The sequence below is a fragment of the Salmo trutta genome, chromosome 9 (assembly GCF_901001165.1).
Source record: "Salmo trutta chromosome 9, fSalTru1.1, whole genome shotgun sequence".
NCBI classification, from domain to species: domain Eukaryota; kingdom Metazoa; phylum Chordata; class Actinopteri; order Salmoniformes; family Salmonidae; genus Salmo; species Salmo trutta.
In genome coordinates this window covers 24,713,205-24,729,079 of record NC_042965.1, presented here as the reverse complement: position 1 = coordinate 24,729,079, position 15,875 = coordinate 24,713,205, and the positions used below count along the sequence as shown (strand labels likewise).

General features: G+C 41.8%; 1 protein-coding gene across 2 annotated transcripts in view; it reads right to left on the bottom strand.

Annotated features, from left to right (window-relative positions):
* Nucleotides 1–12,293, bottom strand: part of LOC115200273 (ras GTPase-activating-like protein IQGAP1) — a 73,414-nt gene extending 61,121 nt beyond the window's left edge. For both annotated transcript variants that reach the window (XM_029763209.1, XM_029763210.1), the window contains exons 1-2: nucleotides 11,799–12,293; nucleotides 1,358–1,457 (exon numbers count right to left, since the gene is read on the bottom strand). In XM_029763209.1, coding sequence (XP_029619069.1) covers nucleotides 1,358–1,457; nucleotides 11,799–11,844 — 146 coding nt within the window. In that variant the 5' untranslated portion in view covers nucleotides 11,845–12,293. The remainder of the gene's footprint in view (nucleotides 1–1,357; nucleotides 1,458–11,798) is intronic.
* Between the last annotated feature and the right edge of the window lie 3,582 nt (nucleotides 12,294–15,875).

Genomic DNA, 15,875 nt, shown 5'->3' with positions numbered 1-15,875 from the left:
CTGCCATATCTGATGAGCGTCAGAGCTGGTGTAGTACGATTCGATGCTTTGCCTGTTTGATGGTTCGTCGGAGGGCATTGCGGAATTTCTTATAAACTTCCGAGTTAGAGTCCCGCTCCTTAAAAGTGGCAGGTCTAGCCTTTAGCTCAGTGCGGATGTTGCCTGTAATTCATGGCTTCTGATTGGAGTATGTACGTACGGTCACTGTGGGGACGACGTCGTCGATGCACTTATTGATAAAGCCAATGACTGATGTAGTGTACTCAACGCCATTGGAGGAATCCTGGAACATATTCCAGTCTGTGCTATAAAAACAGTCCTGTAGTTTAGCATCTGCTTCATCGGACCACTTTTTTATTGATCTAGTCACTGGTGCTTCCTGCTTTAATTTTAGCTTGTAAGCAGGAATCAGGAGGATAGAATCATGGTCAGATTATCCAATTGGATGGTGAGCGAGAGCATTCTGTGCGTCTTTGTGTGTGGACTAAAGGTGGTCCAGAGTTTTTTTCCTCTGGTTGCACATTTAACATGCTGATAGAAATGTGGTAAAACGGATTTCAGTTACCCTGCATTAAAGTCTCCAGCTACTAGGAGCGCCGCCTCTGGGTGAGCGTTTTCTTGTTTGCTTATGGCGGAATACAGCTCATTCAACGCTGTCTTAGTGCCAGCCTCTAACTGTGGTGGTATGTAAACAGCTACGAAAAATACAGAAACTCTCTAGGTAGATAGTGTGGTCTACAGATTATCATGAGATACTCTATCTCAGGCGAGCGATAGCGCGAGACTTCCTTAGATATCGTGCACCAGCTGATAATTACAAAAATACATAGTCTGCCGCTCCTTGTCTTACCAGACACGACTGTTCTATCCTGCCGGTGCAGCATATAACCAGCCAGCTGCATGTTGAGTGTCGTTGTTCAGCCACGACTCCGTGAAGCATAAGATATAACAGTTTTGAATGTCCCGTCGGTAGTTTAATCTTCCGCGTAAGTCATCTATTTTATTGTCCAAAGATTGCACGTTTTCTAGCAGAATGGAAGGAAGTTGGGGTTTATTCGATCGCCTACGAATTCTCAGAAGGCAGCCCGCCTTCTGGACCCTTTTTCTCTGCCTCCTCTTCCCGCAAATCACGGGGATCTGTGCCTGTTCCCAAGAAAGCAGTACATTGACGAGCCCGACGCGAACAGACTCATTAAAGGATTCTGTCAGTCCGTGGTGAGTAATCACAGTCCTAATGTCCAGAAAACAAAGAAAATAAACTAACAAAAAACAATCGGTTGGGCGCACGTAAAACGTCTGCCTTCTTCTCCGCCACCATTTTGTTGCTCCCTACGCTCCATGACTCCTCCTCTCTTACCGTTTGGCCTCCTCCAGGTGACAGAGGTACTCGTAGGCGATGTTCTGTCGTCTCCTCACGTCCATCTCCTCCGCCGAGAGCCTCTCATCGTCCTGAATGGCTGCAGATGGAAACAAAAACACAGTTACAGCCTGATGCACAAATGCTAGTAATAAGAGGGTGGGAATCATCGGCTGTAATCATCTTGGACTGGATATAGTTCTCTCTCTGTGTTCTTGTGAATTAAGAGATTCATAAGAACACAGAAAACCATAATCAACATGATAGGATCTTTTTGGCATTCATTCTTAAAGATCGCAACGTATCAGAAACCTGCCTAGTAGGAGACTTGGGACATTATTACCTTACTTTAGAGAGAGCGTGGGGACATTGCTTACATTTGCTATGACAAGTTCATTGTCCACCCTCCCTTACAAAAGCCTGGAAGGAGTGAGAGCCAAGCTTTCTGGTCAGTAGCTTCAGACCAACATCACATCACGCGTGCACACACACGACTGACTAGATCAGTCAAACAATATTTTTATTTTATATATTTTTTCTCCATATTATGTCCATCTCCGATAAGCTACCCAGGAAAGGGTAGCCCATGTTAATATTTGTAGCCTTAGCAAGTTATTGATTTCATGAACCATTTCTAACATCGGATAACATTCATATACTGGCCATCTCTGAAACTCACTTAGATAATTCCTTTGATGACACAGCAGTAGCAATACATGGATATAACATCTACAGAAAAGACAGGAATGCCCATGAGGGAGGTGTTGCTGTACAGTATATGTTCAGAGCCATATTCCTGTAAAGCTTAAAGGAGGATGTTGTTGTGTCAAATGTTGTGTTTGCAAGTTCACCTGCATCATCTAAAGTCACTTATTTCAGGGTGCTGCTATAGGCCACCAAGTGCTAACAGTCAGTATTTGGATAAGGTCTGCAATGCTTAATAGTGTGTGTGATGTTAACAGAGATCTCAAGAGGAATCTTCTTACTGTGACTTATGCCTGCAATATGACCCAGGTTATCACTCAACCAACTAGAGCGTATACCAATAGTGTTGGATCTGTGACATCCACTTGTATTGATTGTATCTTATTTTCTCCAAAGTGATATCAGTTCCCATTGGCTGTAGTGACCATAACATTGTGGCAATAACAAGGAAAGCCAAAGTGCCAAAAGGTTGTGTTATCTTTTGTTGAAGATGTAAAAAATGTATGTTGGTCTGATGTGTATGAGGAAGTGAATCCAGATGCAGCACTGGAAGTATTTGTAAAATTCTTCATTTCATGCATTGACAAGCATGCACCTGTTAAGAGATTAACTGTGAGAACAGTTAGAGCCCCCTGGATTGATTATGAATTAAAACATTATGGTTCAAAGTAATGATGAAAAAAAGTGGCAAACAAGTCAGGCTGCTCAGCTGATTGGTTGACATATTGTAAATTGTGAAATTTTGTGACTAAACTTAACATAAATAAGAAATTATATTACCAAACCAAGAACTGATATAAAACACAATGGAACAAGACTTGAGTACTTTAAATGATATCATGGACAGAAAACCCATTCATCTCCATCGCTCATTGTAGTTGCTGGGTCATTTATAACAAAACCTTTCAATAATGCCAATAATTTCAATGATTATTTCACTAGTAAAGTGGAAAAACTTAGAAGTTAAATTACATTATTGAACAGTGAATCATCATATTTTTGCATAAAATATCTAATAATGAAAAAGAAGGATTGCGGTTTGGAATTGTCAAGTTCGTGTGGGAGAATGTGAAAACACTATTGTTATCCAGCAATAATGATAAGCCACCCGATATAGACAACCTTGATGTGAAACCATTTAGAAAGATAGCAGACTGTATTGCCATCCCTATTTGCTAAAGCTTAAACCAAAGCCTAAAGGAGTGTGTCCACAGGTGTGGAAGGAAGCTAAAGTAATTCCACTGCCTAGAAATAGTACAGCACCCTTTACTGGCTCTAACAGCCACCCAATCAGATGGCTGCCTGTTCTTAGTAAACTGATGGCTAAAATTGTGTTTGACCAAATACAACGCTAATTTCCAGAAAACAAGTACGAACTTTTAGCATGCATATAGATAAGGGCACTCAACTTGTACTGCACTGACACAGATGCCTGATGATTGGTTAAAAGAAATGTATAATAAGATGATAGTTGGAGCAGTATTGTTAGATTTCAGTGCAGACTTTGATGTTATTAATCATAAATTGTTATTGAAAGAATCTCACTTGCTTTGGCTTTACATCACCTACATCTCATGGTTGAAGGGTTACTTATCCAATAGAACCCAGAAAGAGTTCATCAATGGAAGCTTCTCTAACATCAGATATGTACAGTGCGGTGTCCCTTAGGGCAGTTGCCTTGGGCCATTAATCTTCTCTATTTTTACAAATGATTTGCCACTGGTCTTATACGAAGCTAGAATGACTATGTATGAGGATGATTCCACACACTACATGTCAGCACCAAAAGCCTGTGGGCTTACTGAATTTCTAAATAAGAAGTTACAGTCAGCATTAGAACGGGTGATGAATAATAGACTGTTCTTAAATACATCTAAGACTAAAAGCATTGTATTTGGCTCAAAACATTCTAAGCCTGAAATCTCAACTGGAGTTGTGTATAAAGGGAGTGACCATTGAGCAAGGTGAGGAAGCTAAACTCCTAGGTATAACATTGGATGGTCAATTATCATGGGCAAGTCATATTGACAAAGTTGTTGTGAAGATGAGGAGTATTATTTTTGTTATAAATTATATTATGCTTTTGACACAAAAATAAAGTGTACTAGAGGTTCAGGCTCTGGTCTTGTCCCATCTTGATTACTGTCTGGTAATATGGTCAAGTGCAGCAAAGAAAGACCTAGCAAAGCTGCAGCTGGCTCAAAACAGAGCAGCACGCCTTGCCCTTTACTGCACATACAGAACTAACATTAACATGCCAGTGCTTCTCTTCTAGTTATGAGAAATATTGCTGTAATGAAAATTCCAGATTGTCTACATAATCAAATAACATACAGTTCAGACACCCATACTGTACATACCCCACAAGTCATGCCCCCAAAACGAATTCACGCCAGCGGACAGTATTATACAGAACCATGATCGCATGGAACTCCCTTCCATATCCAATTACTCAAGCAACCAGCAAAATTACTTTACATTTTCAAAAACATCTCATGGCACAATAGGGACTGTGAAATGACAAACACACGCACACACACTAATCACACAATTTTTTGTTGTTGTATTGTTTGTATATTGTTGTATTTTAAATTTGTGTAACTGTTCTTGTTTATGAGTGTTTTGTTACTTGTCGTGTTTTGTGTTTTTGTGTGGACCCCAGGAAGAATAACTGCTGCTTCAGCAAAAGCGGATCCAAATAAACCAAAAGAATACAGATATTCCAAAGAGAGGTCTGCACTATGCAGCACTTGACTCTCTCCTCCTACTACCTCAGTATTCAGACAGCGGTTACAGTAAATCACATGGTCGAATCTCTCAGAGGCTGTGTTTAGACAAATAGCCCAATTCTGATTTTTCTTCCACTAATTGGTCTTTTCACCAATAACGTCAGATCTTTTCACATCAGATATTTTTCAGAGCTGATCTGATTGGTCAATAGACCAATTCGTGAAAAAAACATCAGAATTGGGCTGTCTAAACGCAGCCTCTGAGAACTGCATGTGAACAGATGACTTAGCAGGCAGCCTATGGCAATTATTTTATATCAACTTTCTTTTATTGTCCAGTAGCCAAAGGCACAATCCTAGTCATAATATATTATTAGCAACCCATGCTAGTTGTTGCATATTAGATCTCCCCTCTTTCTAAATTTCTAACAGATATTTTCATCTCTCACATGAAACCGTTCACATGTGTGGTGCCCTTTTGACAACAGTGTTTTCTAAATATAAATTGCATTATGGAACGAACATTTACGTGTAGCCTACTGCCTTGTGTGCATTGCTGCACTTATAAATGTGAAGAAATAATAGCTGAGCAACATTTTAGGCAAAACGTTCTGATCGGTTGTATCAGACTCATTGCTTTTTAAAGTTTTTTTATGTAGCCTAGGCCTACTGGTTGTATGAATTTGGGATCTATCGTCCCGCAACTGTCCCAGTCTGTTTGGAATAGGCAAATTCTTTCTCGACAAGCTGACCAATAGAATAGGTAAACGTTTGTACTATGGGGTATAGTAGATTGACATAGGCTAGTGATTTTTCTGTTTGTTACTCGTCTTGTTGGCTGAGGAAAAGTAAATGTGGACAGTTATTCAAACATCTTCAAAGTGCACATCAGAATTCATTAAGAAGAAGTGCATATCGTTGCATCCTGGACTTACATATTCTGTTAATGTGAATTATCATAATGTAAATGTGATTTCTGTCATTCTGAGCAGAGTGAGTGGACATCCTAATTAGGTTACGTACCCAATGCAGATGGGTCCGGTAAATGTATCAAATGTCCAGTAAATCAAAATGCTGCCAGTCAAATGTCCGGTGCCACATTTTCGGAAACCCTGCTACAGTATGCATGTAGTGGGCGAGTATGTAATTGATGGACCATTATTACTGGGACGGGCTGAACTAGTTTAGACCGCTATGTTACTGGCGTGACTTTCGAAAAATACCCTTGTTGCCCTCAAGACCCAGAGTGGGGAAGTCTAGCAGGCACATGCAGGCTTGGAGGCAAGCCCAATCTGACTGATAGGCTGCATCTCACCAAACACCATTTATTCAGAATAACTGAGCATGCTGCTGACACTGTCATACTTGCTCCTGTGCTCTTGAAAGAGCAGCACAATCCAACCCACTATGCAGTATTTACACCCTGATGAACAAGTTAGTTAGGCCTAGAAGTCTCGCTAACGAATCCCAGCAGATAAGGCCCAACAATGGTGCAGGAATTATCAGCCCGCTACTGTAGAACTAATCTCACTGACAATCTATCCCTGTAGCTCCTGTGACCCACTCTCACTGACAATCTATCCCTGTAGCTCCTGTGACCCACTCTCACTGACATCTATCCCTGTAGCTCCTGTGACCCACTCTCACTGACATCTATCCCTGTAGCTCCTGTGACCCACTCTCACTGACATCTATCCCTGTAGCTCCTGTGACCCACTCTCACTGACATCTATCCCTGTAGCTCCTGTGACCCACTCTCACTGACATCTATCCCTGTAGCTCCTGTGACCCACTCTCACTGACATCTATCCCTGTAGCTCCTGTGACCCACTCTCACTGACATCTATCCCTGTAGCTCCTGTGACCCACTCTCACTGACATCTATCCCTGTAGCTCCTGTGACCCACTCTCACTGACATCTATCCCTGTAGCTCCTGTGACCCACTCTCACTGACATCTATCCCTGTAGCTCCTGTGACCCACTCTCACTGACATCTATCCCTGTAGCTCCTGTGACCCACTCTCACTGACATCTATCCCTGTAGCTCCTGTGACCCACTCTCACTGACATCTATCCCTGTAGCTCCTGTGACCCACTCTCACTGACATCTATCCCTGTAGCTCCTGTGACCCACTCTCACTGACATCTATCCCTGTAGCTCCTGTGACCCACTCTCACTGACATCTATCCCTGTAGCTCCTGTGACCCACTCTCACTGACATCTATCCCTGTAGCTCCTGTGACCCACTCTCACTGACATCTATCCCTGTAGCTCCTGTGACCCACTCTCAATGAGGCAGCAGACAAAGCCAGTTTACCCGACCAACAAGACTCGCCTCACCAGTCTTAATTAAGCCTTTATTTAACCAGGTGAACATTCTCTTTTACAATAACGATTAATGACCTTAAGTCTCACTTAGGGGCAGATTGTGATGCAAGGGTCTGCTAAAAACAAAAGTTAATTGGACAAGCCATGGAACTTCTAGTTGAAGGGTCAATTTATAAGGGTCTGTTGGCCCTGAAATTGTTATGCCAAATACGAAAATATGAGAGGGGGAAGGGGGCACAGGAGAGGGTTTAGGCACAGGAAAGGACACACACAGCAGGGGTCCATCTCTGAGCTGTGTGGGCCCAGGGGGAGATCTATGGTCAGAGCATCCGTTAGCCTGAATCTGCTGAGCCAGCTGTGTTATTGGAGAGGACCAGAGTGTGAGTAAACACTCACCCCAGAGGCGTGGGATCCCCAGCACAGCCATTACACACACCACACTCAAACTTCCTGGAAGACCTGCCTGAGCTCAGTATGCTGGGCTATGTTTAATCTGTCACTGCCTTCATCTGTCAGAACATCACTGGACATGATTTATAGACTTGATGACTCATTGCTTTGTTAAGGTAATGTTTTTCTATCCTGTGGGAGCAACAAGTTAAGTTACACGAGGGGTTCTTAAATGCATGTGGCTATCAAATCCTTGAGTTGGGGGAAAGGGATATTGCCTTAGTCCCCCCCATACTATGCTGAGGGCCCATGTGCAGTAGTACAAATATGTCAGAAGGGGTTCCAGATGTAGCATAGAGAGACAGTACCACTTTGCTCTGGAGTGTATAAGTCCAGTCAGAGGGCCACAGCCCTGCGATGAATCCCAATCCAGCCCCTCGCCCCTACCAACTCGTGCCGAGGGCCCTCCATTGTCACGTGTTGCTGATGAAACTCAGAGGGTGACTGAGGGGAATAACGAGAGAATCAATGAACCCATCAACTTCGGGCTTGAATGATGCAATTCATGTTCCACATTTAAATAAAACGAGAAATTAAATTGAACAAATTCCCCATGTCATTTTACAAGACATAAACATCGGTAACATTAAACATTTAATTTGGGAGGTATTTCGTTTGTTTTATGTGTCAAGCCTCAAAATCAGACAAACAAGCTTTCTTTTGTATGAAATTGAACAAACTCTAAACATATCGCGGTGCGTGTCGGGAGAGGCTATCGGAGGTTATTAGCCACTACATCTTCAATCATTTTCTCTCCCTTAGCTTTGGAACACTCATTCATATGGTGGAGGCACGCGTGAACAAAGGAACAAGGGGAAGGGATTCCTCACTGCTAGTGTTAGTTACTCTCTGCCCCTTAATTGATCAATTACAGTTATTGATTGGCTAAAGAGTCCATACACCTGCTTACCAAGGTCTTAAATCAGTCTCTGATTAAAAGACCACAACTTAAACCAGCTTACAGCGTGACCTTCCAAGCCCAGAGTTGTGCATCACTAATCAGATTGGTTTTGGCTAGTCAACATATTGACTCATATAGGTTTGCCTAAGCCAATACATTGTATAAGTAACCTACATAAGTCAATGAAAATTGATCAATTTAACATTAGGCCTATAATCTCATATATATATATATAAATGAGAGTCGATATATAAAAACATGTCAAACTTCTAGGTAGGGGGGAAGCCTTGAGGCAAATCGACTAAACAGAAAAGGCAGAGACCGTGCTTTTTATAGATGGGTTACCTGACAACGTCATGAAAACGTTGTTTTGCCTCGCTTCAATGGGGCAGAAGTTCTGGTGTTGTTGTGATTGGGGTAGCAAGTAGCCTAGTGGTTAGAGCATTGGGCCAGTAACTGAAAGGTTGCTGGATCGAATCCCTGAGCTGACAAGGTAAAAATCTGTCATTCTTCCCCTGAATAAGGCAGCTGGTTTAAGTTGTGTTCGCCAGTAGGCCGTCATTGTAAATAAGAATTTGTTCTTAACTGACTTGCCTCGTTAAATAAAGGTTAAGTAAAACATTTTTTTAAAGCTAGATAGCAAGAAACTGCCTCATTTCATTTAGTTCTTAAAACCATGTCTTGATTTGACTGATTTCCTGTCCATGCTAATATGGCAAAAATTCACTAGGTAGCTAACCAACAACTGTAACGACGTTTTTGCGACAACAAGTGCTAATTGTGCAAATGTATTTGTTTTCAATAAACATTGGAGACTAAATATAGTTTACATGTTGTCAACAATCTAAGCCAAGCCAGTCTGTTTTTCCCCTTAGTTGCCCACGCATCAGTTTTGTTGCTAAACAACCAACCCATCTACTGGGCTCAAAACCCCAATTGCGTCTGATTAAAATGAGCTAAACCTGTTTTGTGGACGTTTCCCCCAAGAGCTCACTTGGGTGCTAAATCCAAAATAAGACTCCTAGATAAAGATCACCCCTACAGATAATTAGTGCCAGAATTATGGTAATGCATTAGTCAGCTTCTATGGAACACCTCTGCCCTTACAATAATAAACTCCTCATTTTCTGTTAATGGGTGACAGAGACAGACAGAGACAGACAGAGACAGACAGAGACAGACAGAGACAGACAGACGGAGACAGACGGAGACAGACGGAGACAGACGGAGACAGACGGAGACAGACAGAGACAGACAGACAGAGACAGACAGAGACAGACAGACAGACAGAGACAGACAGACAGACAGAGACAGACAGACAGACAGACAATACCTTCAACCTTTCCTGTTTGGACCTATGCAGTTAGTCAGTTAATTTTAAACCGGTAAACAACAATGTCAGGCCAACAAACCGGTTGAGACATTTCCACTATGGTTGATAATGCAGCTAGGCTATCCTTTTACTGGTTGAAATTGTAGAGAGAAAAAAAGACTATTGACCTGATTACCTAATTGAATATATCTCTCACCATTGCACTTTGCCATTTGTTCTCAGGTCTGACTAAGCATAGCCTAAATCCTGTCAACAACACACAGGCCTAAAGTGATACAGGTAAGCATGTTATTGGCGTTTCAAACCTTTTTTCCAAGATATTTATTGACTTTGTTAAATTCCTGGAATACCCATGCAGAAGTCATGCGTGGATTTCTTAACAGTAATCACAAAAAGTTAATATTCAACCACTGGGAAAATGCCTTCTGTCTGTAGAGACCCTTAACTGTCGACTCTTGTGCACTAGGATGAGTATTTTTACTGTAAAGATATCTACAGTACCAGTCAAAAGTTTGGACAATTACTCATTCAAGGGTTTTTCTTTATTTTTATTTTTTTCTACATTGTAGAATAATCGTGAAGACATCAACACCATGAAATGACACATATGGAATCATGTAGTAACCAAAAAAGGGTTAAACAAATCAAAATATATTTTAGATTCTTCAATGTAGCTACCCGTTGCCTTGATGACAGCTTTGCACACTCTTGGCATTCTCTCAACCAGCTTTACCTGGAATGCTTTTCCAACAGTCTGGAAGGAGTTCCCACATATGCTGAGCACTTGTTGACAAATTTTACTTCACTCTGCAGTCCAACTCAGTGGGAACCACACATCCTGAGATCATCCGTTCACCTACTCTGCGTCTCACAAAGACACGGAGGTTAGAAACAAAAAATCTCAAATTTTGACTCATTTCCACTGGTCTAATGTCCATTGCTTGTGTTTCTTGGCCCAAGCAAGTCTCCTCTTCTTATTGGTGTCCTTTAATAGGGGTTTCTTTGCAGCAATTCGACCACAAAGGCCTGATTCATGCAGTCTCCTCTGAACAGTTGATGTTGAGATTTGTCTGTTACTTGAAATCTGTGAAGCATTTATTTGGGCTGTAATTTCTGAGGCTGGTAACACTAATGAACGTATCCTCTGCAGCAGAGGTTACTCTGGGTCTTCCTTTCCTGTGGCGGTCCTCATGAGAGCCAGTTTCATCACAGCGCTTGATGTTTTTTGCGACTGCACCTGAAGAAACTTTCAAAGTTCTTGAAATTTTCCAGATTGACTGACCTTCATGACTTAAAGTAATGATGGACTGTTGTTTCTCTTTGCTTATTTGAGCTATTCTTGCCATAATATGGACTTGGTCTTTTACCAAATAGGGCTACCTTCTGGATTGAGAAAACAGAGTTGTTGAAGATGGACCATGTCTGTCTGAGGTGATATGGGGCACACACAGGCCACTTCAAATTGGTGTCATTTGTTCCCTCGCTTTATGGGTGCAAATGGTTAGTAGAACTTTATCTGATGAAGGGTCAGGGTCACTGACAATAGCCTGAGTGAGTACAGACTAGTCAGGGATGGGCAACTCCAGTCCTCTGGGGCCAGAGTGGTGTCATACTTTTCCCCATCCCTAGCAAACATTGTGCCTACAATTCCATGTTTGACAACATTACATCAGAGTTTGATACCTTTTTCAAAGTTAACACTTGTTTATGCAGAATATAATTCAAGGTGAAAATCTAACTGTTCTGCGGTGCACATGTACAGTAGTCCTATGGTGTTTCTTGCCTAGTTAAATAAAGATTAAATAGATAAAATGGTAGCTCCAATAAACACCTGTGGCTCATCATCGAACATTCCGCTATAAGGCCACATACGCGCGAGGTGCGCCCTGCCAAAACAGCGCTTACAAAACCACTTAAAATTTGAAAGCTACAATAAAAAAAGATGTCGATTGAATTAACTTAAAAAATGGTGGGTTAGGTCACTTTTACTTACTTCCATAACGTGGCTTGTGTGAATTAGCTTTTTCTTCATAGTACATCCTGCCTCTGTTCCCCCGGTTATGAACTTGATGAATGTTGCCCAACCAATGCTAGCTATAAGCAAACCATAAACCGCGCTTTTGGTTTTAAGATGAGTCAAAAAAATATTCTTAGTTGTGACACTATCGAGAGAAGATTAACTTCTAGTTTTCTAAACTTCCTTTTCGTCGAAATGCCTCCTGTCACTTTCTCAGCAGAACTCCCATCGTTGTTCACCTTTGCTGGGTCATGTCAAAAAGTGCTTGAGGTTTCCTCTGTCTCAGTGTAAGTGTTCACAGTCAGTGCGCTCTGAACTGGTGTAAATTCTTTACTCGGATTCCGTTGCTAAACGTTTGGTCGGTTGCGCAACGTTTTGCAACGGAAACCGTTTACTTCAAACGGAAAACGTTTCCCAACGAAAACGCGTTTATATTGGACTAATGATGGTAGCTCCCTTTTCCTTCGTCCCGTTTGCTTCCATATGGTTCCTAAAGTAGATGGTTTCCGTTGCAAAACGTTGTGCAACCGACCAAACATTTTGCAACGGAATCCGAGTAAAGAATTTAAGTAATGATGGACTGTTGTTTCTCTTTGAGCTATTCTTGCCATAGCTCATAGCTTCAACAGACCAAACGTTGTGCAACATAATCCGTGTAATGAATACACCCCTGGGGTGTACTCATTAGCCAAACAGTTGCAAAAGGGAACGTTTTGCAACTAAAACGAGAGTTACAATTGGACAAATTCAGGAAAATCCCTCCCGAATTTTGTTCCGTTTGCTTCCGTTTAAGAAACGTTTTGCAACAGAATTGGCGTAATGAATACGCCCCTGATCTGACGCTCTAATTATCTAGCTGTCCCCAGCACCACCTGGCGACCAATTTATCATGACAGCTGTCCCTCTCTTGCTGTCAGAATGAGGGTAACAATATACCCTCAAGACAGCAAATGAAATGGGTGTCAGTGGAATCATTACAATAAAAGGGTATAAAAAGTGCATCTGATTGGTTTATGGAAAAATGCATGGTGAAGTTGGTTAGGCTTTTAGACATCAGAGGGTTTCACTTCACACATCAAGGTTAGGTTCTGCCGAAAACCGGATTACCGAACAGACACGCTTGGCACGTTTGGGGTTTGAAGCTCCCTGGAGGTCGGAGCCCCCCAGATAGCATATTATGATAGCAACATTTTTAGAATTACAGGAAATTAGCTTTAAAACTGCAACATTTTCTCTCAGCCTCATGGCAAAATGTGTAAAATAACTGGAAATTAGCTTTAAAACGGCAACATTTTCTCTCAGCGTCATCGCACATTCTAAATAAAAGCATGAGAGGAGTTATGAAACAGCAAAAAAAAAAAAACCTGTCTTATGGCAAAAAGTGTAGAATTGCAGGAAATTAGCTTTAAAACATTTTCTCTTTATCTCATGACAAAATGTGTAGAATTCCATTATAACACTGCAAATGTTTCTCTCTGTACCATGGCAAAATGTGTTGAAATGCAGGAAGTCAGCTGCATTTCAACACCTCCTGGGGGTGGGGGGCTCCAGTAGGTTGATGCTCCAGGGCCCCAAATGCTGTAGTTAGGCCCTGGGTCAGCAGGTTGAGGGGGTTCTGAGTGATGCACTACTTTTGACCAGGCCCCATATAGCTCTGGTCAAAAGTAGTACACTGTAAGGGCCCATAGGGCTCTGGTTAGAGTAGTGCACAATAAGTGCCCATAGGGCTATGGTCAAAGTAGTGCACAATAAGTGCCCATAGGGCTATGGTCAAAGTAGTGCACTATAAAGGGGGAAGAGGAAGAATTTTGGACACACCCATAGTGACCACTAAACACAATTCCTTTGGATTACTCAGCCATGCTTTTTAGTCCCTGATAGTTTAGCTAATGGGTTTCTGAACAGGCCTGAGAAATGCATGTACAGTGAATTTGGAAAGTATTCGGAAAGTATACCCTCAACCTTTTTCACATTTTGTTACGTTACAGCCTTATTTTAAAATGTATTAAATTGTTTTCTTCCCCTCATCAATCTACACACAATATCCCATAATGACAAAGCAAAAACAGGTTTTTACATTTTTTGGCAAATGTATTAAATTGAAGCACCTTTGGCAGCAGTTACAGCCTCAAGTCTTCTTGAGTATGACGCTACAAGCTTGGCACACCTGTATTTAGGGAGTTTCTCCCATTATTCGCAGCAGATCCTCTCAAGCTCTGTCAGGTTAGATGGGGAGCATCGCTGCACAGCTATTTTCAGGTCTCTCCAGAGATGTTCGATCAGGTTCAAGTTCGGGCTCTGACTGGGCCACTCAAGGACATTCAGAAACTTCTCCCGAAACAACTCCTGCGTTTTCTTGGCTGTGTGCTTAGGGTTATTGTCCTGTTGGAAGGTGAACCTTCACCCCAGTCTGAGGTCCTGAGCGTTCTGGAGCAGGTTTTCATCAAGGAGCTCTCTGTACTTTGCTCCATTCAACTTTGCCTCGATCCTGACTAGTCTCCCAGTCCCTGCCGTTGAAAAACATCCCTTCAGCATGATGCTGCCACCACCATGCTTCACTGTAGGGATGGTGCCAGGTTTCCTCCAGACGTGACGCTTGGCATTCAGGCCAAAAACTTCAATCTTGATTTTATCAGACAAAATAATCTTGTTTCTCATGGTCTGAAATTCTTTAGGTGCCTTTTGGCAAACTCCAATCGGGCTGTTATGTGCCTTTTACTGAGGAGTGGCTTCCGTCTGATTGGTGGAGTGCTGCAGAGATGGTTGTCCTTCTGGAAGGTTCTCCCAGCTCCACAGAGGAACTTTAGAGCTCTGTCAGAGTGACCATCGGGTTCTCGGTCACCTCCCTGACCAAGGTCCTTCTCCCCCACTTACTCAGTTAGACCAGGCAGTCAGCTCTAGGAACAGTGGTTCCAAACTTCTTCCATTTAAGATTGATGGAGGCCATTGTGTTCTTGGGGACCTTCAATACTTCTGAATTTTTTTAGCACCCTTCCCCAGATCTGTGCCTCGACACAATCCTGTCTTGGAGCTCTACGGACAATTCCTTCAACCTCATGGCTTGGTTTTTGCTCTGACATGCACTGTCAACTGTGGGACCTGATATAGACAGGTGTGTTCCTTTCCAAATCATGTCCAATCAATTAAATTTACCACAGGTGGACCCCAATCGAGTTGTAGAAAAATCTCAAGGATGATCAATGGAAACAGGATGCACCTGAGCTCAAGTTTGAGTCTCATAGCAAAGGGTCTGAATACTTATGTAAATAAGGTATTTCTGTTTTAGTTTTTTATACATTTGCAAAAAATAAGCTGCAAAGTAACAAAATCTGGGAAAAGATCTGAACATTTTCCAAATGCACTGTAGGCTGACAGACCGTGCTAATGTTGCCATTGCAGGGCAATAAGCAGGCATTCCATTGTAGACATTTTCAAATACTGTGTGTGAGAAGGCATTAACTCCAAATTCCAAGTTAAATTTATATGTACATTTTATCTGTTTGTTTTGTTGGAAGGTTTGTTTTTCTAATTAAAAGGGAAAAGCCAGGGGTAAATGTAATTACTTTATATGCTTAATGCCTACTAGCTATGAAAACAAGGCAGTAAATATGGAAATGTCTTTATTGTTGCTGTTGTTTGTGTTGTTGTTTAAAACTAATACCATAAGCCCTCACTTTGGTTCAACTGTATCTTTTCCTACTTTATAGACTGGAATTATAGTAGACTATACTGTTAGGTTCTAATTCTCAGAGTAAAAAACTCAATGGACACTATGAAAGCTTAACCAAGTTTATTCTCCCAGAGGGTCAATACAGCTGCATCAGACAAAACATGTTTCCACCAACCCAAGTGTATATATAGTCCAATTTAGATGCACTCCTCCTTCTCTCCAACCCTTACATATTTTATGGTTCGATAGGAAGACAAAGTGATGGGGTAATACACCCTTCCTTCTCCCTTAAGGTGACCTGACATGACCTCAACCCCCTTGAAGTCTAATCCAAAGATCTCTCCCCTTATCAATGCCTGCCACATGTGATCGCTTCTCTGCTC